Source organism: Chaetodon auriga, chromosome 2 (assembly GCF_051107435.1).
Source record: "Chaetodon auriga isolate fChaAug3 chromosome 2, fChaAug3.hap1, whole genome shotgun sequence".
NCBI lineage: Eukaryota > Metazoa > Chordata > Actinopteri > Chaetodontiformes > Chaetodontidae > Chaetodon > Chaetodon auriga.
Window position 1 is genome coordinate 16686556 of NC_135075.1, and position 26325 is coordinate 16712880.

Genomic DNA, 26325 nt, shown 5'->3' on the forward strand with positions numbered 1-26325 from the left:
CTTGACTTTCATAGTGCACTTGCAGAGTGCCCCAGGCTGTGTCCTGTGGTTGTTTGTTTCCCATTAACAGAGCAGGGATGTGTACAAAAACTGCATTTGTTTGCAGTGTGTACACCGAATGTGCAGTTGCTGCCTGCATATCAGTAATAGCGAATATCAACAATTTTTCTCCAGAACCTTTAATCACTGGTTGACAGACACTAGGTTGCTTTTACACTTACTGTTACGCTGACTGTGACATTATGATTCCTGTTAGTTTTTGGTACAAGGACCTTACACAAACTTTGAAATGCAAACTCCAAGAAGCACAACAAACTGATGAGAGTCGTCATTTGAGCCTAGTCGTGCTGGCAGGTGTCATTCTGAGAGCTTCACTGGCTTCCAGTGGAGGGCTGAGCATAGCATATTTATTTAGATGTGGTTTGTACTGTAGAATTTTACATGGGAGCCTCAGCTGCTTATTATTTCATTTTCAATATTATTATTGGAGACAGTGGAGGAAGTTGACTATAATACCAGAGCCAGTATAGCAAAATTAAACCTTATAGTCGAAGAAGGGTAAAGATTGATTGTGTTGTAACAGAATACTGTAAGCTTCCTTCTTTAGTTAGGGACTAGCAAAATCATCCCACCTGTAGCTGTCACAGAAAAGATGATTGCTTGTACATAGTTTATGTCAGTAAAATGTCTTGTTTGAAATGTGTATAAGTTCTGTGGCCTGTTACTGACACCTACTGGTCAAGTTATGTGTTGCGCTGGGTGGTCAGCATGCGGTGTCCACATGATCAACGAGAGAAAACATGTTCTGCCAGGAGACATAAAAAAAAGAAATGGACAATAAGGACTGTAACTACTTCTAAATTTCTTGTCAGAAGGCGCACACGGTATGCAATTGTAATTTATTTTGAACAGATGTTTTGTTTAAGTTTGTGGATTTTATATTGTGCGGACAAAATGCTTGTGTTTGCATTGTTTATTTTTACTTAGTTTTTCATGGTGTTTGCTGGTGAAAGAAAACAATAAATGCTGGTCAAACATCAGCTGGAGCGTGGCTTATCTGCATCAGAAGAAAACTTTGGGAGCAGTTATACTACCTTTTAAACAATGGCTTCTGGATGGTCCCTAAAAAAAATTGGATGTCAAAATGATTTACTTTCATTCAATGACATTTACATCTTGAACTGCCATCCAACAGTACCAGTACTCTCTGTTGGGTGTTTATACAAACCAAAAAGACATGATTATATTGAATGTATCTACAAACTGGCAATGGAAATGTTCATACTCTGTGTCTGCAAAATGTTCTCTGTGAATGTATGGAAGTTGTTTTTCTAAAATATTTGTTCCTGGCCATCAAAACCTGATTTATATTTTCACGGTCATGTTGAGGCAACTCCAAGCACATGGTTACCGTAAGGGAAAGCTTGCGAGGTGATGAGGTAAGGTGATGCACCTGAAGTGCAGATAGAAATGACTGCGCATGGCCTTTTAAGATCACTGACACGTCCTACATCTGTGAAGCATTAGCTCATTTGTGGCTGTGTGGGGTGGCTTTTTATTGGAGTTGGAATATAATATGAAATGGCAGCTCTGGTGGTTGGCCCACATACCACAGTTTAGACTAAATCCGACTCTCTGTGAATCTAATGTGTGGATTATGTTGTCACATATGATATGTCGCTATGTTCTATCACCGGACATTACACGTTGAGCATTAAAGACCTGCATCAGATACTTACTGTATTTAAGTATTTTATCTTAGGTCGATCTGAAGCTGTTTAACATCATTTTTAACACAAGCTTTATGTGATGTACATATACCACACTAAGACAAACAAAAATAAGTACAACAAGAAAGCAACGGAAATGATGAGCAAAGTGTTCTTCTTCTTCTGAACCAGTTAGTTAACACTGTGGCAGGTTTGATCTAAATATATTGTCCTACATGTGCTGTGGCTGACGTCAAGTGTAGCCTATGTGTTTCTGTGGCCTGTCTGTCAGTTTGATTCTCTTCTGATGCTTGCTGTGGTTTTCCTGAGAACAAGTTCTGCAAAATGACACTTCTGGCTGTCAAAGTCCATGAAGTCACACACACACACACACACACACACACACACACACACACACAGGTGTCGTCTTTGACATTCACATCATTCAGCTTCATCATGACTGGACACCTGCTGTTCGTCGTCCTCATGTGTAAGTTAAACCTCTGGTCACTTTCTTTCATTATAAATGCAGGCAGTGACAGTACAGGCACATTTTATTTGCAGGGTCCAGATTAGTATGTAATATCAGTCCATTATATTGTATCAGTGTTGTATCAGTATGTTTTTTAAAAACACTTTTATGTCAGGTTGAGAGAAATACAGCTTTAATTGAAGTTTAATGTTTTTGATTTCATCTGTTTCTCTTGTTCACACATTTTTTTCTCCAACAGATTCCTTTTCTGAGATGAAAGCACGAGGTCAGTCACTGAGTTTAATATTCACTGTCATGACCAGGATATTCTGTTGTGACTAAATGGACAGTTTAGTCCAGTCTGCAATTAATTTGACAACTTTCACACATGGTTTGGCTGTTCAGTACTTTCACTCCATTGTCTTTACGTCAAATCACAGTTGCTCCATAGAAAGTTTATGATCTTAATGTGGATATTTAACATGTGATATAACATGCTTATCTGTGACTTTTCAGCTCTTTCTCCACCTAAACTGACAGTGAATCGATCAATGATCACAGAGACAGACTCAGTCACACTGAACTGTCAGACTCCATCGTCTGTTTCTGTGTCTCAGTGTTATTTCCGCATTGTGAGAGGAGGACCTGCCAAACCCTTCTCTTGTCTGCAGACACTGACAGGAACTGAGCTGCTGAAGATGGCACATCAGAGTTCACCTGCTGAGGTTCAAGTGACGTGTTTTTACCTTTCACTGTTTTCATCACCAGACAGTGACATGTCCTCCATCATCATTCGAAGTGAGTGAGCACTACTGTTATATGAGGATATATTTCTACAGTATGACAAACAAGAAAGTGGCTCTAACATGGAGCCTGAGTCTGCTGAGGAAGTGTTGGAAGATTTAGAACGGGCATCAGATTTAGTCAATTCATAATGTAATAGAAACACATCCACCTCAGGGCATCTGCTACTGTTAAAAATGTATCATCAGGATCATTTGAAATAAAGGCAATTTTCAATTATTGAATCCAAAATGTACTTTTTCAGCATCTCTTCCACCTACACTGACAGTGAATCCAGCGGTGATCACAGAGACAGACTCAGTCACACTGAACTGTCAGACTCCATCATCTGTTTCTGCGTCTCAGTGTTTTTTCTACACTGTGAGTGGAGGAACTGTTGGAGATTCCTCTTGTCTGCAGACACTGACAGGAACTGATCTGCTGAAGATGTCACATCAGAGATCACCTGCTGAGGTTCAAGTGACGTGTTTTTACACTGTAAAGTTTGGAGATACAAATTCTCCATCTCCTCACAGTGACACATCCTCCATCACCGTACACAGTGAGTGACTGTGTCCACTGAAATTATTGAGCCTTGATACAGTATCAGCACAAGAAACATGGTGTGATTTAATAAAGCTGTGAATTTGTTACTAACCAAAACGACAGAAACACTGGATGAACAGCTTCATTTCCCAATAGAATACAGATATTCTTGAGTTAGTTTGATGAATTATTTTTTTTGCGTCAGAATATTTGTTATTCTCAGCAGTGATAGATTAGATTACACATCATTACATTATTGTGAAGTGTATAGAAACTCACATCAGATGGCACACAGAAATATTTTAACTGCTGAACATGATATCTGTGGTGTTTCATCACAGTAGAACTTCTGTATATGTCAGCATGTTTGAAAATACAGATTCAAATTAAGTGCTTGATAACAGACTCACACATTGTATTCATTGACTTTTCATTCATCCTCTCATAGGTCTAAAACCACAGATGAGTGTTGAGCATTTTCACGGTGACTACGTTTTCTTTACTTGCTCTCTGCCTGGATCTGCTCATCATGATACGAGATGTAACCTGTACTTTGGAGAAGCAAGTGATCCAGTTGTAACAACCACCGTCAAACCGAAAAGAACCACACAAACCAAACAGTGGTTCTGCCAGTTTACTGTCACAATCGATGCTTTCCTGAGTCGTCTATGTTACGTTCGACAAAGGGATGCCAGCTGCGATTACAGTTTGGGACCTGAACCCAACTCTTTGTCTCCTCGTAGTGATGAATACAGCTTGACTGGTAAGACATGAAAACACGTGCTACACTTCAACACATGCACTGAAATAGATTTGCAAATTCTGTGTAAATTCAGACCGACGCCACAGAACGACTCAGAACACTGATAAAAACATACACATCTATACATACACTTTGTCACAGCTGTGATGATAAAGGGTCTGTTCTCTCAGGTTTCTAGTTTTGTGGAAGTGATTGCACACACACGATGTCCCACAGTCGTTCACTCATGAAACTGACAGATCCAAATCCCTCTGCTTTTATTGTAGCTATTGTGGAAAAGGAGTCATGCAAGATGCAGACAGTAACCTTTCCTGTGAGCACAGGTAGGACATAATATACAGTTTAATAGAAATCCAGGACAGTATCACAAACCACTGACTGTATTTTGAAAGTTTTAACAGATTTTTATTCACCAGATCTGACAGTTAGCACGACTCATGCTTCCACTGCTGTCACCCCTGCAAAACGGACATCAGGTAACAGAATTACAAATGTATGAAGTGTTACATGCTTTTCTGAGTATTACGGCTATTTTGAAAGGTACTTTTCTGCATTCACCAGGTTGTCCTGTCACTACGCCAAGTATCATGTTGATATGTATATATACACTATGTAAGATTCACATGTGAAACACACTATATTTATCAAAAGTGATTATTCTGACTCTGCATTCTCAAAGTACATCCTGAAATGACAGTTGTTGATTGGTTACTCTGATAGATACACAGTTGCTTATGCCTATGTGAAGTTTATCTTGTTTTTAATCACAAGCTAGCCCACATCGTTCAAATTAAATAAAGTTGTGAAGCAACATGTGGCAACAATGTGCTTCTTATTATTTGTACTGCTAGTACTACAGAATATATAGTTTTAATGTCACTCTGTTTTTGTGCCTTCAAGAAACAAAAAATACGACACCTGTGAATCCAGAATCTGGCGATCAAACAACAGGTAGGCCAAAGATTTTCATTATTGCGTCAAAATGCTAAAATGCTTTGCTGTTGATGTTTTAAAAACATTTGTGGTCATGCATTTTTGAGGTTTGACTGTTAGTATGCCTGCCACTAAAGACAAAGCAACTGCACTGAAGACAGTTCCAGGTGTGTACAGTACAATTCCTTTTCACTTGAATTCACTGATTAAATTATGTTCACAAGCTAATTTTCTCAGTAACTTTATATTACTCAGCTTTCCATCTTATGTGTTTGGTGTGAACTGGTAATGGTGGTTGAAATATTGCAGTTCTGCACATCACATGCATCACACGCATGCCATGAGAAGCGAAACTGACCCTTGTTCATGACTTCTGTTATTTTAAAGCAGGAGCGAGGATATGGAAGTTTATAATACTAGTGTCTGGTTGTGGAGTAAGTGTGGGCGTCATCCTACTGGTTTCGGCAATTTTCTGTAAGAAAAGACGAGCTGGTGAGAACTTTTTTTTAGATAAAGTCAAAATCTATTTTTGTATGAGTCTTCACACATACTGCTCAATACTGAAGTGTAGAATTTCATGACAAAAATCTAAAGCCCACTGAATAGTTTGCCTCTGATTATTAAATGTACGTAAGCTCTACCAGCTGCATTTTCACAACAGTTACATCATGATATTTACTCAGTTTTGAAGGGTGAAACAGCTGCTCAAAAGGTACAAGTACCAAAAAAAAAATACTGCTTGAGTTCGAAACACTAGTCAAGCACTCGCCCATTTATAGCCAATGGTTATACAGTGAGACTGAGCAGAAGGTTGTGCTCTTTGAGGGATCTCTCAAAGAATCCAACAGCATTACCGAAAATGTAGCACATAGGGAGGAGGTTGGTGAGAGGGGGTGCAGCAGCAAACGTCACTGGCATGAGTGAATGAGCAGAGTGTCAGTGCGAAGTGTCATGGCTGCACCGACAACCACGCAGCTGGTGAACGAGCCACTGGTGGTGAAGCATGGATGAAACAGATGATGGCAGACAGCTAATGCAAGCACGGCTTCAGTGCTGTGAACTAGAACTATTCATTTGGGTTGAAATAGGCCACACAGTTGTCCTATATACATAGTTTGCATTGATATAAAAGTCTGCAGAAAGCTGCACTGAGAAAAAAAAAAAATCTTTGCTTGGGTCACTGTTTTCACATATGAGGAAAATACTTCACGAGTAGAGATGGTGAAGAATTGTTCTCTGCTCAACTGCTGGTTGATTTTGTTGGCACTAAAAGATGAACTTTACAGTGTAATATTCTCAAAGATGCATATCGTGACCATCAAATTCTTGAATCCAATCAGATGGACTTTTAGTTTATTCAGAGAAACGTATTATTTGACATACAGACTGTTCAGTTTGATCAATCTTGAACTAGCTTGTTGGAGTGTGGGTGCAAATATGTTTGTAGGTGTGTTACAATCTTCACAAACGCTCCCAGAATGTTCAGGCTCCCTCACTGCTGCCAGCAAGTAGCAGAGCACAGGGTCTCACAGGCAGCAGCTCCGCATACTGAACAAATGGCCTTACCAATCTCCCAATGGCAGCTTTACAAAGCACATTTCAGCCACAATTCAAAGTGCTTTACAGACGAGAAGAAAAGCTTTAGAATGACATCTAAAAACAATAAGCAATAAAAACAGGAATAAAATCTGTTCAGATAGAATAAAATTTGATTTTAAAAATGAGCTGAAATGAAATACAATACAAATAGCATAGACCAGAAATACAGCTAGAGTGCAGTTACAGTGCAGTTGTAAACCACCAGACTTCATGGGAAACAATCTGTGTGTCTTTCTCACGAGCAGGTTCTGAGGAAGTGAAAAGGCAGGAGTCTCAAACTGAAAACGTAAGTCTGACATGATGTACGATGTTTAATGTATTTGTCATATATATTAATAGATGCTGCAGGCATTTTTTTTCTTTCCCCAGTATGACACATGCCATTTGTACTCCACCATCTCTGAGGACCCGGCTGCTTTAGCCCTGAAGGACATGGTGTACAGCACCGTGCAGACACACTGAAACGCCTCAAGAAGTGTTAGAAATGTAAACTATGTGTTTAAACTTGATGCTGACTGCTGTAATGTCTTTCTGGGATCAAACCAAACCAAAGTTTTACAAGTTTTCCAGCCAGATCCACTTCTAAGTTTAGATACAGATTGAAAACGTATTTAGTTTTTCCTGATATATTACTAAAGCCATAGTTCACTTTACTCCTGTTTGTGATTTGTGTTTTCTGTTTTCTGTTGAGCTTGTTTTTTTGTAAGTGGATAAATTTTATCTGAGACTTCTGTTACTATTCACTACATGTAAATTTACATGCATTCAATTCAATTCAATTCAATTCAATTCAATTCAATTCAATTCAATATTCCTGTATTTGTCCCGTGAGGGGAAATTCCAGAATACAGCAGCATCAGTAAAGATTAATATAAGAAGTGCATGCAAATTAGAAACAAAAACAGTATATACAAAAGAATGAGGATTTTAAATAAAAAGAAAGAAATTGTAAAAAATTGTAAGAAATTGTAGATAGTATTTACAGACTGTTATGTACATGTTTTTATTCAATCAATATTCCTTTATTTGTCCCGCGAGGGGAAATTTCAGTTTATTGCACAGCTTATTGTCCAGACTATTGCACTGATTACTTGGAGTAGTTTTTATTGTTCAGTCTGACAGCTGCAGGGGGGAATGACCTGCGATACCGCCCTTTCACACACTTTGGATGTAGCATCCTGTCGCTGATGGAGCTCCTCAGTGCAGTGAGTGTGTTTTGGAGGGGGTGGGAGTCATTGTCTGTCATGGAGGACAGCTTGGCTGTCTTCCCCCCCCCCACCTCCTCCACCAGTTCCAGAGGGCATCCCAGGACAGAGCTGGCCTTCCTGATAAGTTTGTCCAGCCTCTTCCTGTCAGCTGTAGTGATGCTGCTCCCCCAGCAGACTACACCATAGAAAATGGCAGAGGCGACAACAGAGTCCTAGAAGGTCTTCAGGAGTGCCCCACGCACCCCAAAAGACCTCAGCCTCCTGAGCAGATAGAGTCTGCTCTGTCTGCTCTGTCCATTTACATCTTACTGCTGCTGAACATACACTGTATGTTTCTCCCAATAATACCATACTTTGAATTTCTCTGTATTATTCAGATAGGTGTTGTATTTTGTATAAAACCTGCAGGAACATATATTTCATTTTTTCAGTGAATCTCTTTTCATCTCATTAATTGTTCATGGTCAGATACTACACACCGTTGGTTCTATAACTCACAGCTTTATCCCTTATTTCAACATATCATAATCAATCAGATCATGATCACACAGTACCCGAAAGTGACTACTGAGATCTGGGAACAGCACAGCATCACTACAGGAAGTCAGAAAGGGCAGGAAACACGAGTGGTCAGACCACTTTATTATAGTAATACTGCTCTGTAAACTGACAGTTTGGGTGATTTTTTAAAAAATTTATTTATTTAAAATCAAGTTTATTTAAAATCAGTATGTTTATCTGACTTCTTTCAGTGTTTGACGTCTTTGTAGCAATATCACTGCGTTCCCCTGTCACAGCAATTAACTTGGTGAATACGGATGTTAGAGTAGATGACGAGTTTTGAAGCATCCAGTTATTCCACATCCTCTTCATGTACCATAAAGTCCACTTATGTCTAGTTCCAGTAGCCCACCTCTCATCAGGGCCCCCCCAGATCTTGCTGACCCATGGAACTTGACCTGGTTTGACTCTCGCACTTACTCATACTTAAGGACTTTACTGAAGGCTCCTCACTGGATACCCGGGACTCGAACCATGGATCTGAACTAATAATGTAATAAATAAAAATAAATAAAAAATAATAACACAATTTGTATTTGACTAACCTTCAGAAAAAGAAAAAAGGAAAACATTTTTTCCTTTAAAAATAAATGAATGTAAAGTTGCTCTGAAATGTCTGTGATGAAAAATGCCTGCACTTTTGAGATGGCCCCTAACTTCAGCTTCCTCATTTTATCATCTTCTTTCAAGTCAAGCACTGGGTGTCCAGTATCACTGCAAAAAATCTTTTGTTGTTTCTATGCATTTCTGAATGTATTCATATTCATTTACATGTGTGCAGGTTTGAGTTGTTTCAAGAATATCTCTTTTAGTAAAGACTAAGTACTGTATTTGAGTATTTTATCTTGAGTTTAAATGAATCTGTTTGCCTCCAGTTTTATCATAAAGTTACTTCAAAAACACTAAAAACAAGAACATGAAATGTTGAAGGATTTTTGCTTTATGTGATGTACAGAACATACATGTACATCCTGCCATTTCAGAAAAAACAGCAAGTAAAACCAAAAATAGTAGTGCAATTAGAAAGCCACAGAAACAAACAAATCTTTCTGAACTAGTTGGCCAACACTGTGGTAGGTTTGATCTAAATATTGAATTGATAGAAACTGAAGTGTAATGGAAATTCTTATTATTCATCTTCTCTTTTACTGAATCATAAGCATTCACTGTCTTAAAGCCAAATGAATAACCATGTCATATGATTAGGTGCATGCGTGTGTCATAATCTGCTGACCATGACACCATGTACAGTATGTTATTATGTACTGATTAAATGAACCTTTTGTCTTGATTGTACAACACATGGTGATGTGTCTATTGTGTCAACATTGTTCTGATGATAGAACGAAGTCATCCTGTCTACAAAGATAATGTATTGTATGTAATCTAACAACTTCTCTGGCTCCGGGCTCTTTCTTGTCATCTCACACTCGAGACAGCAAGTATGGAGTCTGTCTGCAGGCGCGAGAATTAACTCACAGAAAGAGAACAAACGACTTTTTCGTACAAAATTGCCAGAACAGAAGTTAGGTCAAAAGATAACCTGTGTCATGTGTTGCAATGAATAATAAAACTATTGTACACAACTTTTAAAGAAGTCCCATTAATTTCAAAAGTTGAACTTCAGGTTTATGTTGAAACATGTATGAACCAAAGAGCTTTACATAAGAGGAGCGATTCACACGTGCAACACAAGATTTATCACAAAATGATACAATGAAAATGAGAAACCACAAAAGAGACAAAGTCATTCACGTCTTTATGCAAGGAAACAGTATTTTAAGATAAAATAAATTAGATTCAATTTCATCAATTAAAATAGATCAAATAGAGGGACGAACACACAGCTTATGCAACACAATATGTAGATACAAAATAGTCAAATGTTCAAGGCAAACATGGGAAATGGTTTGATCCAAATATAAAGTACCACACGTACACATGTCTTTATATGTGTTTCTGCAGCCTGTCTGTCAGTTTGATTCTCTTCTGATGCTTGCTGTGGTTTTCCTGAGAACAAGCTCTGCAAATTAACACTTCTGGCTGTCAAAGTCCATGTAGTCACACACACACACACAGGTGTCGTCTTGGACATTCACATCATTCAGCTTCATCATGACTGGACACCTGCTGTTCGTCGTCCTCATGTGTAAGTTAAACCTCTGGTCACTTTCTTTCATTATAAATGCAGGCAGTGACAGTACAGGCACATTTTATTTGCAGGGTCCAGATTAGTATGTAATATCAGTCCATTATATTGTATCAGTGTTGCATCAGTATGTTTTTTAAAAACACTTTTATGTCAGGTTGAGAGAAATACAGCTTTAATTGAAGTTTACTGTTTTTGATTTCATCTGTTTCTCTTGTTCACACATTATTTTCTCCAACAGATTCCTTTTCTGAGATGAAAGCTCGAGGTCAGTCACTGAGTTTAATATTCACTGTCATGACCAGGATATTCTGTTGTGACTAAATGGACAGTTTAGTCCAGTCTGCAATTAATTTGACAATTTTCACACATAGTTTGGCTGTTCAGTACTTTTACTCCATTGTCTTTATGTTAAACCAGAGTTGCTCCATAGAAAGTTTATGATCTTAATGTGGATATTTAACATGTGATATAACATGCTTATCTGTGACTTTTCAGCTCTTCTTCCACCTAAACTGACCGTGAATCCACCAGTGATCACAGAGACAGACTCAGTCACACTGAACTGTCAGACTCCATCATCTGTTTCTGTGTCTCAGTGTTATTTCCGCATTGTGAGAGGAGAACCTGCCAAAAGCTTCTTTTGTCAGCAGACACTGACAGGAACTGATCTGCTGAAGATGGCACATCAGAGTTCACCTGCTGAGGTTCAAGTGACGTGTTTTTACCTTTCAGAATCTTCATCACCAGACAGTGACATGTCCTCCATCATCATTCGAAGTGAGTGAGCACTACTGTTATATGAGGATATCTTTCTGCAGTATGACAAACAAGAAAGTGGCTCTAACATGGAGCTTGAGTCTGCCGAGGAAGTGTTGGAAGATTTAGAACGGGCATCAGATTTAGTCAATTCATAATGTAATAGAAACACATCCACCTCAGGGCATCTGCTACTGTTAAAAATGTATCATCAGGATCATTTGAAATAAAGGCAATTTTCAATTATTGAATCCAAAATGTACTTTTTCAGCATCTCTTCCACCTAAACTGACAGTGAATCCAGCGGTGATCACAGAGACAGACTCAGTTACACTGAACTGTCAGACTCCATCATCTGTTTCTGCGTCTCAGTGTTTTTTCTACACTGTGAGTGGAGGACCTGTTGGAGATTCCTCTTGTCTGCAGACACTGACAGGAACTGATCTGCTGAAGATGTCACATCAGAGTTCACCTGCTGAGGTTCAAGTGATGTGTTTTTACACTGTAAAGGTTGGAGATACAAATTCTCCATCTCCACATAGTGACACATCCTCCATCACCGTACACAGTGAGTGACTGTGTCTACTGAAATTATTGAGCCTTGATACAGTATCAGCACAAGAAACATGGTGTGATTTAATAAAGCTGTGAATTTGTTACTAACCAAAACGACAGAAACACTGGATGAACAGCTTCATTTCCCAATAGACTACTGCCTGTTGTTACAGATGAGACAGATATTCTTGAGTTAGTTTGATGAATTATTTTTTTTGCGTCAGAATATTTGTTATTCTCAGCAGTGATAGATTAGATTACACATCATTACATTATTGTGAAGTGTATAGAAACTCACATCAGATGGCACACAGAATTATTTTAACTGTTGAACATGACGTCTGTGGTGTTTCATCACAGTAGAACTTCTGTATATGTCAGCATGTTTGAAAATGCAGATTCAAATTAAGTGCTTGATAGCAGACTCACACATTGTATTCATTGACTTTTCATTCATCCTCTCATAGGTCTAAAACCACAGATGAGTGTTGAGCATTTTCATGGTGACAACGTTTTCTTTACTTGCTCTCTGCCTGGATCTGCTCATCATGATACGAGATGTAACCTGTACTTTGGAGAAGCAAGTGATCCAGTTGTAACAACCACCGTCAAACCAAAAAAATCCACACAAACCAAACAGTGGCTCTGCCAGTTTACTGTCACAATAGATGATTTCCTGAGTCGTCTATGTTACGTTCGACAAAGGGATGCCAGCTGCGATTACAGTTTGGGACCTGAACCCAACTCTTTGTCTCCTCGTAGTGATGAATACAGCTTGACTGGTAAGACATGAAAACACGTGCTACACTTCAACACATGCACTGAAATAGATTTGCAAATTCTGTGTAAATTCAGACCGACGCCACAGAACGACTCAGAACGACTAAATTGTGACAGTTTGATACGAGAATCAAAATCATTGGCTCAGCATGGCCACACATACGAGGACCAGGGTCCACAACAAAATTTTATATGATTTAGAAATCAAAACACTGATAAAAACGTACACATCTATACATACACTTTGTCACTGCTGTGATGATAAAGGGTCTGTTCTCTCAGGTTTCTAGTTTTGTGGAAGTGATTGCACACACATGATGTCCCACACAGTCGTTCACTCATGAAACTGACAGATCCAAATCCATCTGCTTTCATTGTAGCTATTGTGGAAAAGGAGTCATGCAAGATGCAGACAGTAACCTTTCCTGTGAGCACAGGTAGGACATAATATACAGTTTAATAGAAATCCAGGACAGTATCACAAACCACTGACTGTATTTTGAAGTATCACTGATAGTTTTATCTCCACTTTGCTAACATCAGTGAAACCAGCATCAGGTGACATAATTATTCAGTTTTTACATGTTTCACACCGACTCTCATGTTGATATGTATATATATACACTATGTGAGATTCACATGTGAAACACTATATTTATCAAAAGTGATTATTCTGACTCTACATTCTCAAAGTACATCCTGAAATGACAGTTACTGATTGGTTACTCTGATAGATACACAGTTGCTTATGCCTATGTGAAGTTTATCTTGTTTTTCATCACAAGCTAGCCCACATCGTTCAAATTAAATAAAGTTGTGAAGCAACATGTGGCAACAATGTGCTTCTTATTATTTGTAATGCTAGTACTGCAGAAGCCAATATATAGTTTTATGTCTCTGTTTTTGTGCCTTCAAGAAACAAAAAATACGACACCTGTGAATCCAGAATCTGGCGATCAAACAACAGGTAGGCCAAAGATTTTCATTATTGCGTCAAAATGCTAAAATGCTTTGCTGTTGATGTTTTAAAAACATTTGTGGTCATGCATTTTTGAGGTTTGAGTGTTAGTATGCCTGCCACTAAAGACAAAGCAACTGCACTGAAGACAGTTCCAGGTGTGTACAGTACAATTCCTTTTCACTTGAATTCACTGATTAAATTATGTTCACAAGCTAATTTTCTCAGTAACTTTATATTACTCAGCTTTCCATCTTCTTCTGCACATCACATGCATCACATTCATGCCATGAGAAGCGAAACTGACCCTTGTTTATGACTTCTGTTATTTTAAAGCAGGAGCGAGGATATGGAAGTTTGTAATACTAGTGTCTGGTTGTGGAATAAGTGTGGGCGTCATCCTACTGGTTTCGGCAATTTTCTGTAAGAAAAGACGAGCTGGTGAGAACTTTTTTTTAGATAAAGTCAAAATCTATTTTTGTATGAGTCTTCACACATACTGCTCAATACTGAAGTGTAGAATTTCATGACAAAAATCTAAAGCCCACTGAACAGTTTGCCTCTGATTGTTAAATGTACGTAAGCTCTACCAGCTGCATTTTCACAACAATTACATCGTGATAATTACTCAGTTTCGAAGGGTGAAAGAGCTGCTCAAAAGGTACAAGTACCAAAAAAATACTGCTTGAGTTCGAAACACTAGTCAAGCACTCGCCCATTTATAGCCAATGGTTATACAGTGAGACTGAGCAGAAGGTTGTGCTCTTTGAGGGATCTCTCAAAGAATCCAACAGCATTAATCCAGAGGAGATGATATCAATGATCGCAGCAGCTGTGACTGTGGGTGTCGTGTTTGTGGGATTGACACTTCTCTTTACTCAAAGTAGGATTGGTAAGAAATGAAAAAAAAAAACCAAACCAAAACATTAACCTGGACAGTTTGAGTGTTCAATATAAAACACAGCCGCAGCTGCAGGAAACATATTTCACATGACCTTACATGTTTTTAGTTAAAGGCAGTTTACATGAGACATTATCATTGTTTTATGATGGATTTTCAAAGCTTCCTGACATCAATAATCACTGGATTATTATGACTTTTTCCTTTTTCTAGAAAAATGTGGCTCCAAGAGGTAAGAAATCTTATTCCTCAAATATCATTAGTTGAGTACCACTTACATATCCTCTTTTCCATCAAATCTATACATACACTGAACAAAAACATAAATGCAACACTTTTGTTTTTGCTCCCATTTTTCATGAGCTGAACTCAAAGATCTAAAACATTTTCTATATACGCAAAAAAAACCCCCTGATTTCTCTCAAATATTGTTCACAAATCTGTCTAAATCTGTGTTAGTGAGCACTTCTCCTTTGCCGAGATAATCCATCCCACCTCACACGTGTGGCATATCAAGATGCTGATTAGACACCATGAATATTGTAAAGGTGTGCCTTAGGATGGCCACAATAAAAGGCCACTCTGAAATGTGCAGTTTTATCACACAGCACAATGCCACAGATGTAGCAGGTTTTGAGGGAGCATGCAATTGGCATGCTGACTGTAGGAATGTCCACCAGAGCTGTTGCCCATGAATTGAATGTTCATTTTTCTACCATAAGCGGTCTCCAAAAGCTTTTCAGATAATTTGGCAGTACATCCAACCGGCCTCACAACCGCAGACCACATGTAATCACACTAGCCCAGGACCTCCACATCCAGCGTGTTCACCTCCAAGATCGTCTGAGACCAGCTACACGGACAGCTGCTTCAACAATTGGTTTGCATAACCAAAGAATTTCTGCACAAACTGTCAGAAACTGTCTCAGGGAAGCTCATCTGCATGCTCGTCGTCCTCATCGGGGTCTTGACCTGACTGCAGTTCGTCGTCATAACTGACTTGGGTGGGCAAGTGCTCACATTCGATGGCGTCTGGCACGTTGGAGAGGTGTTCTCTTCACGGATGAATCCCGGTTTTCACTGTTCAGGGCAGATGGCAGACAGCGTGTGTGGTGTCGTGTGGGTGAGCGGTTTGCTGATGTCAATGTTGTGGATCAAGTGGCCCATGGTGGCGATGGGGTTATGGTATGGGCAGGCGTATGTTATGGACAACGAACACAGGTGCATTTTATTGATGGCATTTTGAATGCGCAGAGATACCATGATGAGATCCGGAGGCCCATTGTTGGGCCATTAATCCACGACCTTCACCTCATGTTGCAGCATGATGTTGCACGGCCCCATGTTGTAAGGATCTGTACACAATTCCTGGAAGCTGAAAACATCCCGGTTCTTGCATGGCCAGCATTCTCACCGGACATGTCACCCATTGAGCTGTTTGGGATGCTCTGGATCTGCGTATACGACAGCGTGTTCCAGTTCCTGCCAATATCCAGCAATTTCACACAGCCATTGAAGAGGAGTGGACAAACATTCCACAGGTCACAATCAACAACCTGATCAACTCTATGTGAAGGAGATGTGTTGCACCGCCAGAGGCAAATGGTGGTCACACCAGATACTGACTGGTTTTCTGATCCCCCCAGACCCCCCCAATAAAGCAAAACTGCACATTTCAGAGTGGCCTTTTACTGTGGCCAGCCTAAGGCACATCTGTGCAATATTCATGGTGTCTAATCAGCATCTTGATATGGTACACGTGTGAGGTGGGATGGATTATCTCGGCAAAGGAGAAATGCTCACTAACACAGATTTAGACAGATTTGTGAACAATATTAGAGAGAAATGTATTTTGTTGTATGTAGAAAATGTTTTAGATCTTTGAGTTCAGCTCATGAAAAATGGGAGCAATAACAAAAGTGTTGCATTTATATTTTTGTTCAGTGTAGTTTCAGACATTCATTGTGGAAGCGGTGCAGGAGAACACAGTCCTCTTCTCACTGCCTCGAAGCTTGTAGATTAAGTGCTTTGCTCAAGGGCACGTGAACACTTGGCAATAAGATTCTGTGAGAGACGTTTCAAAAACTTGAAGCAGCGTCGATAATTCTGCTGGGAACAATAACAGCTCTGGCACATTTTAAGAGTTCACTAAATTATAGCAAAGAGAATTCAGAGATGGCCGTAGACATTTATCCCAACAGATCCTCATTAAGTCAACAAAGTGATAAAACTTCAGTAAAAAGAATGAGAAGGAGGAGGATGGGGTGCTGGAGCAAGATGCAGCAGAAAATAGTTGTTGACATGAGTGAATCAGCAGAGTAATAGTGACAACTGTCAGGTCAGAGAGCGTCCATCTCATGTTTTCCCAGCAGAACCTGAGATTCACACTTTTCTCACATCATTTAGAGAAATTTGGGGAGAATAATACTGTTTTTCTACTTTTCCTCTTTTACTTTCTTTAGATCAAACACAAACATCATCGGTAAATCAATAGGTATGACGCTCATTTGAGTGTAATTTCTACATCAGTGTTTCATTTACATTGTCTCGTACAGTGTGTTAAGTTCCACTTCTGCTTCTGTTGTAGATGGAAGGAAATACACAGTAAGTGTCAACAGTAAAAGAGTGGTGATGTCAAACCTCCTGCTTCTACTAAAAGGTTTTCCTTCATGCAGCGATGATTCTGTGTCAGAGAATCTGCTCTCACTCTCCCCTCCCTCTGTCATTTTATGAAATAATCTGCAGGTGGATTATGATGAAACCTACAGTACCGTCACCTATGAATGCAACAACGGTGAGCTGCTTTCCTCTTCCTGGATGTAGCATAAGGATCTTACACAGGCTGATTCACCACTTGGTGGTGCCAGTTCTGCTAAAATGCTTAAAAGTGTAGGTGTAACATGATATTACAGGTGCATTCATGAAAATGAGGGGAGTTGAGTCATGTATGTTTGTTTTCACAGAGTGACATCAGCAGCACCTCAGAGGGTGCAGCTACATCAGTCCACAGAGATACAGTGTTCAGCACTCCAACGTCAATTTGAAACACAAGCATTGCATCTTTTTCACTCTGCTGTCTTATGTTCAGATTGTTTCTATCATTCCCATCATTTCCTCAGAGAGCAGACATGAGACTGAAGTCAGAGTTTAACTGAACCTCATTGAATTGATAGAAAGAGAAGTTAGGTCAAAAGATAACCTGTGTCATGTGTTGCAATGAATAATAAAACTATTGTACACAACTTTTAAAGGTCTCATTAATCTCAAAAGTTGAACTTCAGGTTTATGTTAAAACATGTTTGTACCAAAGAGCTTTACATAAGAGGAGCGATTCACATGTGCAACACAAGATTTATCACATAATGATACAATGAAAATGAGAAACCACAAAAGAGACAAAGTCATTCACGTCTTTATGCAAGGAAACAGTATTTTAAGATGAAATAAATTAGATTGAATTTAATTAATTAAAATAGATCAACTAGAGGGACGAACACACAGCTTGTGCAACACAATATGTAGATACAAAATGGTCAAATGTTCAAGACAAACGTGGGAAATGGTTTGATCTAAATAAAAAGTACCACATGTGCCCACGTTAGATGTGTTTCTGTGGCCTGTCTGTCAGTTTGATTCTCTTCTGATGCTTGCTGTGGTTTTCCTGAGAGCAAGTTCTGCAAAATGACACTTCTGGCTGTCAAAGTCCATGAAGTCTCACACACACACACACACACACACACACACACACACACACACACGCACACACACACACACACACACACACACACAGGTGTCGTCTTGGACATTCACATCATTCAGCTTCATCATGACTGGACACCTGCTGTTCGTCGTCCTCATGTGTAAGTTAAACCTCTGGTCACTTTCTTTCATTATAAATGCAGGCAGTGACAGTACAGGCACATTTTATTTGCAGGGTCCAGATTAGTATGTAATATCAGTCCATTATATTGTATCAGTGTTGTATCAGTATGTTTTTTAAAAACACTTTTATGTCTGGTTGAGAGAAATACAGCTTTAATTGAAGTTTACTGTTTTTGATTTCATCTGTTTCTCTTGTTCACACATTTTTTTCTCCAACAGATTCCTTTTCTGAGATGAAAGCACGAGGTCAGTCACTGAGTTTAATATTCACTGTCATGACCAGGATTTTCTGTTGTGACTAAATGGACAGTTTAGTCCAGTCTGCAAATAATTTGACAATTTTCACACATAGTTTGGCTGTTCAGTACTTTCACTCCATTGTCTTTACGTTAAATCACAGTTGCTCCATAGAAAGTTTATGATCTTAATGTGGATATTTAACATGTGATATAACATGCTTATCTGTGACTTTTCAGCTCTTCTTCCACCTAAACTGACTGTGAATCCAGCGTTGATCACAGAGACAGACTCAGTCACACTGAACTGTCAGACTCCATCATCTGTTTCTGTGTCTAAGTGTTTTTTCTACACTGTAAGAGAAGAAACTCCCAGAGGCTCCTCTTGTCTGCAGACACTGACAGGAACTGATCTGCTGTGGATGACACATCAGAGTTCACCTGCTGAGGTTCAAGTGAAATGTTTTTACACTGTAAAGTTTGGAGAGTTAAATTCTCCATCTCCACACAGTGACACATCCTCCATCATCATATACAGTGAGTGAACACTGCTTTTATGAATATTTCAGTAATTTGCTACAGTATGAGTTCAAACAGCACGGTCGTCCTCGACATGGAGGTCAGGCTGTCAGACGATGTGCTTGAAGATTTTCAATGATTCTTCTCTGCCATTATAAATGTATCATTGGAAATTGTTGTTTAAATAGATTAAAATATATGTTATTTAATCCAACATGTGCTTAATTTTCAGCATCTCTTCCACCTAAACTGACCGTGTATCCAGCGGTGATCACAGAGACAGACTCAGTCACACTGAACTGTCAGACTCCATCATCTGATTCTGTGTCTCAGTGTCATTTCTACACTGTAGGCAGAGGACCTGTCGGAGATTCCTCTTGTCTGCAGACACTGACAGGAACTGATCTGCTGAAGATGACAAGTCAAAGTTTACCTGCTGAGGTAGAAGTCAAGTGTTTTTACACTGTAAAGTTTGGAGAGTTAAATTCTCCCTCTTTACACAGTGACACATCCTCCATCATCATACACAGTGAGTGAACACTGCTTTTCTCATTCTTTCATATGTTATCATATAGTGTTTGTGTGTTAGTGTTAAAAATGTGATTGAGGTGTAACAGTAGGATTGCTGTGAATGTGAGCACTGTTTGAAAATGTTAAATAAAATGTACTTGACAGCAGAACAGTGCTTTGTATTTAATGACTTTACATTAATCTTTTCACAGGTCTAAAACCACAGATGAGTGTTCAGCATTTTCATGGTGACTACGTTCTCTTTACTTGCTCTCTGCCTGGATCTGCTCATCATGACACGAGGTGTAACCTGTACTTTGGAGAAGCAAGTGATCCAGTTGTAACTACAACTATCTGGAGGGAAAGAACTTCAGCCAAACAGTGGTTTTGCCAGTTTACCCTCACAGTCAATGATTTCCTGAATCGTGTACGTCTGGTTGAACAAAGGGATGCCAGCTGTGATTACAGTTTGGGACGTGAACCAAACTCTTTGTCTCCTCGTAGCGATGGATACAGCTTGACTGGTAAGTGACAGAAGACATGAATACACGTGCTACAATTTAAGCTTTGTTTTTATAATGCAGATTTTCTGAGAGTACGTGTTGACAGAACAACAGAAACAAAGCAACAAAAAACACCATCTAAATTGATAGATTTGTAAATTAAGTGAACTGCACCTCCATACCGTCACACATCGTAGACATCAACTCCGTCAAGTTTAACTGTGACATCAGAATTTTAAACGTTTGATTGCCAAATACATGCTCACAAATCTGAGTAATTTAAATGTCATTTAAAATCTACACACACACACACACACACACACACACACACACACACACACACACACACACACACTATTCTAATTAAAAAACCCTCCAGTCTGTGTTCCATAGTTTTTAGTTTTGTGAAAATAACTGCTGAAGTAGTTGTAGAAATAATTAAGTTAAATGCATAAATATTGGTTTATTTATACACACATGAAAAAGATCCATCTTCTTTTATTGTAGATATTTTGGAGAAAGAAACATGTGTGAGCCCGAGAACGCCGACATTTGCTATAACAACAGGTAGGACATGCTACACATCTCAAAGTCAATCCACAAAATCACCACATATCACTTATACATTTATCATTTTAAGAGTTTATTTATTTATTTTTAAATTAACAGAGACGACTGTAGGCAATCCTGTTGTTTCCACTCCTGTAACTCATGTGAAAACCACATCAGGTACCAAACTCACTGATATTAAGAGTGAATCATAAAACGTGAATGTTTCATATTGACTGTTTTAAAATCTACTTTGTTTATTCAGCAGGTCAGACTGGTGGTCCATCACATGACACTGGTAGTTCTGCCTCTACTTTCCTGACATCAGTGAAACCAGCAGGTGATATAAATACTCAAGCTCTCAATGATTCTCTCTGACTTTTTAGAAAATGTTTGGATATTTGACATTTTTCATATCAATGTCTTTATGTCTTCAGTTGCTGCTGCAGGTAGTTTGACCTCTGCTCACACAACTCTTATGAGTCCAGAATCTGGGGATGAAATAGCAGGTAGACCTCATTTAAATTAGTGCATCAACATGTTAAAATAGTTTGCTGAGAATGTTTCTAAATGTTTTTGACTGCGTTCTCACTAAATCCTGCTGCTCGACCAGACAGCAAAGCAAGCTTGTTCCTTGTGAGACGCATGTCATTCTTCACATAAACTGTATATTATTAATTAATATTGTTAATTTGAAATATTACATAAAAATATTGACATAATTTTTCCTAATTCAGTACTTTTTTGCTATTATTCAAATCTTTAGAAACTTGTGTAATTGACATACTATTTATTATTTTTTTCAGTGGACAACAGATTGATTTCATTTCACTTGTCATCATTTGGGTTTTTGCTAATGTAAATAAATGATCTGTGTGTGTGATTGTTAGATCATTAACTCGTGGGTCATCAATAAATTACAACACTGTAATAGTAATAGTAATAGACGTCACCATTAAATAAAATCCAGCACACAGTAAATGACTAAAAACAGCATGACAGAAATAATGTCGAGCAGTTCTTCTTTCCTCTGGCACCACCCTCATGATAAGCCTGTAGGTTTTGCTCTCATCCTGTTAATCAACATTCCTGTTTCTCAGGTTTTTACTCGTTAGACACGTTAATGTTAATGACCTCTTCTCTTGATGCAGAGGAGATGATATCGATGATCGGAGCAGCTGTGACTGTGGGTGTCCTGTTTGTGGGATTGGCACTTCTCTTTGCTCAAAGCAGGATTGGTAAGAAATTAAAAAAAAAACTTTAACTTGGACAGTTTGAGTGTTCAATATAAAACACAGCTGCAGCTGCAGGAAACATATTTCACATGACTTTACATGTTTTTAGTTAAAGGCAGTTTACATTAGACATTATCAGTGTTTAGTAATGGATTTTTGAAGCTTCCTGATATCAATAATCACTGGATTATTGTGACTTTTTTTTCTTTTTCTAGAAAAATGTGGCTCCAAGAGGTAAAAAATCTTCTTCCTCAAATATCATTAGTTGGCTTGAGTGAGTACCACTTACATATCTTCTTGTCCATCATGTCTATACATAGTTTCAGACATTCATTGTGGAAGCGGTGCAGGAGAACACAGTCCTCTTCTCACTGCCTCTGAACTTGTAGATTAAGTGCTTTGCTCAAGGGCACGTGAACACTTGGTGAAAGGATTCTGTGAGAGACGTTTCAAAAACTTGAAGCAGCGTCGATAATTCTGCTGGGAACAATAACAGCTCTGGCACATTTTAAGAGTTTCTCTAAATTATAGCAAAGAGAATTCAGAGATGGCCGTAGACATTCATCCCAACAGATCCTCGTTAAGCCAACAAAGTGATAAAACTTCAATAAAAAGCATGAGAAGGAGGAGGATGGGGTGCTGGAGCAAGATGCAGCAGAAAATAGTTGTTGACATGAGTGAATCAGCAGAGTAATAGTGACAACTGTCAGGTCAGAGAGCCTCCATCTCATGTTTTCCCAGCAGAACCTGAGATTCACACTTTTCTCACATCATGGGGAGAATAATGCAGTGTACTCATTTGAAAGTGTGCATTGTGCTTTTGTTTTCTTCCATAATGAAGACACACTCATTACAAATACCTGTTTTTCTACTTTTCCTCTTTTAGTTTCTTTAGATTAGACACAAACATCATTGGTAAATCAAAAGGTATGACGTTCATTTCAGTGTAATTTCCACATCAGTGTTTCATTTACATTGTCTCGTACAGTGTGTTAAGTTCCACTTCTGCTTCTGTTGTAGATGGAAGGAAATACACAGTAAGTGTCAACAGTAAAAGAGTGGTGATGTCAAACCTCCTGCTTCTACTAAAAGGTTTTCCTTCATGCAGCGATGATTCTGTGTCAGAGAATCTGCTCTCACTCTCCCCTCCCTCTGTCATTTTATGAAATAATCTGCAGGTGGATTATGATGAAACCTACAGTACCGTCACCTATGAATGCAACAACGGTGAGCTGCTTTCCTCTTCCTGGATGTAGCATAAGGATCTTACACAGGCTGATTCACCACTTGGTGGTGCCAGTTCTGCCAAAATGCTTTATATTTGGTAAAATTTGAGCAGGTGCAACATGATATAGGTACATTCATGAAAATGAGGGGAGTTGAGTCATGTATGTTTGTTTTCACAGAGTGACATCAGCAGCACCTCAGAGGGTGCAGCTACATCAGTCCACAGAGATACAGTGTTCAGCACTCCAACGTCAATTTGAAACACAAGCATTGCATCTTTTTCACTCTGCTTTCTTATGTTCAGGTTGTTTCTATCATTTCCATCATTTTCTCAGAGAGCAGACATTAGACTGAAGTCAGAGTTTAACTGAACCTCGTTGAATTGATAGAAAGAGAAGTTAGGTCAAAAGATAACCTGTGTCATGTGTTGCAATGAATAATAAAACTATTGTACACAACTTTTAAAGTCTCATTAATCTAAAAAGTTGAACTTCAGGTTTATGTTGAAACATGTTTGTACCAAAGAGCTTTACATAAGAGGAGTGATTCACGCATGTCCCTTCCATTTACACAAATTTATACAACTCATATACACAAAAAACACATGGACAACCAACTGAAACGAAGGATTTATCACACAATGACAGAGATGGGAAGCCACAAAAGAGAAAAAGTCAAGCGCTGCTGTATGCAAGGAAACAGTGGTTTTAAGATAAAATGTAATTAATTTAATTTAATCGATTAAAACCATCAATTCAGCCAAAGGGACATTTTACTGAAGTGAAGAAGAACACACAACTTGTGCATCATAATATATAGATGCCAAATGGTGAAATGTTCAGGACTAACATAGTTAATGAATGCATGTTTACTGGAGCAGATCATGAACTTCAATACAAAAATGAGACGTTTTCAAGAAATAACTTTTAGTGAAGCTCGTGTGTGTATGGAGAAAGAGGTGGTTGGCAGCCATCTGAGCACTGGAAGCGAGATAGACCGGAGGATGACTTGGAAAGGATGTTATGTGCATATTTGACCCACTGAAACTATTTGGAGCAGGAGGCAGGGTTTTAGGAGGAAATGTACCAAAGCGTCGTTTCCATCTCCACATGCGTTCATATGTTTTGTCTGTCTGTTGGACTTGGTGAAATCCAGAAGAGAGACTGACAGTGGCACCCAGGAGACAGCAAAACGAAAGGTGAATTGAGGTACCTTGTCAAACACTGGAGTATAAGTTCAGCAAGTATCTTTAGCAGTGGACCACTTAGGCAGAGGAATAGAACGTGAAGTCTTCGATAACTGGTCAGCAACACTGAGGATGACCAGATCATAATCAGAGGAGAGCTGACGAGATATGAGACCAGGGCCAATAAGGAACAGCCAGCGTCCTCCAAAAGCCTGGTGGAGAATCTTTGAGTTGAGAACATAGTGTCCTACGTCATAGAAGATCACCAGTAACCTTGATGAAGGAGAGTCACAGTGCAGTTGAGGCCAGGCAGACGGAAGGTCCCCACAGGAGGACCAAATATGAACTGAGACCATAAAGCATTTACCGAGACAACCACTACAGGGTGTCCTGAATTAGAGTGCTTTACCTTTCGATTGACTCCCAAGGTGTCTGCTCCAGTGACGCAAGCAGTGGGAAGGGAGTCTTGACCTCTGACTGAAACTGGTGAGAAAAGGCATCTGGTTTTGCATTCTTGGAACCAGGTGAGAAGGAAGGAGTGAGGTGAAACAGTTGAAAAACAGGGCCCACTTGCCCTGGTGAGACTTCAGATGCTTGGCAGTGCACATGCATTTCAAGTTTCCTGCCCTGTATGGTATGGTAGCAGCACGGCCTCCAACCAAAGACTCTGCGCATAGTGAACACAGCGACTCAACTCAACATGTGAGCTCCACCAACTGGAGAAACAGCTTCATCCACAGTGCTGTCATGATGCTGAACTCTCTCCCCATGCTCGCCCCTCTCCCCTCTGCCCCACCAAAGCACAACTCACTTCATAAAAAGAGTAAAGTACAATCGACTGCTATCTGTTCTTGCACTACAAACTCACTGTATTTGCCTCAGTACTCTTCAGTGGTTTTGTACTTTTATCTCTACTGCTGTCTTGTTTTTGCCTTTATATTTTTCTGGGAACTCAAACTCACCAGGAGGAGGAGACAGAGTAGATCTGAGGCGCACAACTGTCCGATGTGTCATAATATAGATCAGGCAAGTAAAGTAAAATGTTCATCTTCACTCATATTAAGAAAACAGGCAAATGGCAAAACTGAAACAAAACTGCTGTGTGTCTGGGAGAAACAACAGCAAAGCAACAGCAAAGACCAACATCTTTCTGCAGAGTTCAGCCTCCAACGTGGTTGATTTGATCTACATAACCCACACACACTTGGTGCTTTAAAAAGGATGCTGCGTGTGTGTATTTCTGGGGCCTGTCTGTTAATGTGATTCACCTCTGATGATACTTGTGGTTTGTCTGAGAACACGCTCACAAGCGCAAAATTATACTTAAGCATGTCAGTGTCTGTGTAATCAGACAGACAAGTATCTTCCATAACGGACAGTCTCAGTGTTCAGCTTCATCATGGCTGGAGGCCTGTTGTTTGTCATCCTCATGTGTAAGTTAAACTTTTGATAGATTCTTTCATTATTAATGTCGGTTGTTACAAACCACTGCAGGTTCACACAGGTTCAAACATGACATTAACGTCATGTCAGCCATTGTGTGTCATCATGTTCTACCAAACAACACATATGTTTTATCTTTTTCATGTTTGATGAGTTGATTTCATGCTTTGTGAGTTGTTATTTCCTCTTTTGTCACTCAGTGTTGTTATTTTGTATCTTGATCTTGACTTCTACCTCTGATGGACAGAATTAAACATGAGGTGGAGTTTCAATCTTTCTATATTTTGTTGAAGGTATCAGTGTGTTATTATTACATCTGTTTACTGTGTGAACACATTGTATTTCCAACAGATTCCTTT

At 39.1% G+C, this 26325-nt stretch overlaps 1 protein-coding gene across 1 annotated transcript; it reads left to right on the forward strand.

Annotated features, from left to right (window-relative positions):
• The first annotated feature begins 10689 nt into the window (after nt 1–10689).
• On the forward strand, nt 10690–22348 carry LOC143328110 (uncharacterized). The gene is made up of 8 exons (XM_076743053.1): nt 10690–10723; nt 12706–12819; nt 20834–20893; nt 20996–21055; nt 21144–21215; nt 21313–21384; nt 22027–22113; nt 22326–22348. Exons 1-8 carry the CDS (start codon nt 10690–10692, stop codon nt 22346–22348), a joined length of 522 nt encoding a protein of 173 aa, XP_076599168.1.
• The last annotated feature ends 3977 nt before the right edge of the window (nt 22349–26325 follow it).

What these genes read in the sequence shown, in the direction of transcription:
- LOC143328110 (XM_076743053.1), top strand. Translation starts at nt 10,690, where the DNA reads ATGACTGGACACCTGCTGTTCGTCGTCCTCATGT. An exon ending in TGATGAATACAGCTTGACTG is followed by an intron (nt 12,820 to 20,833) that starts GTAAGACATGAA and finishes CTTTTATTGTAG; the next exon opens with ATATTTTGGAGAAAGAAACA. An exon ending in TCATGTGAAAACCACATCAG is followed by an intron (nt 21,056 to 21,143) that starts GTACCAAACTCA and finishes TTTATTCAGCAG; the next exon opens with GTCAGACTGGTGGTCCATCA.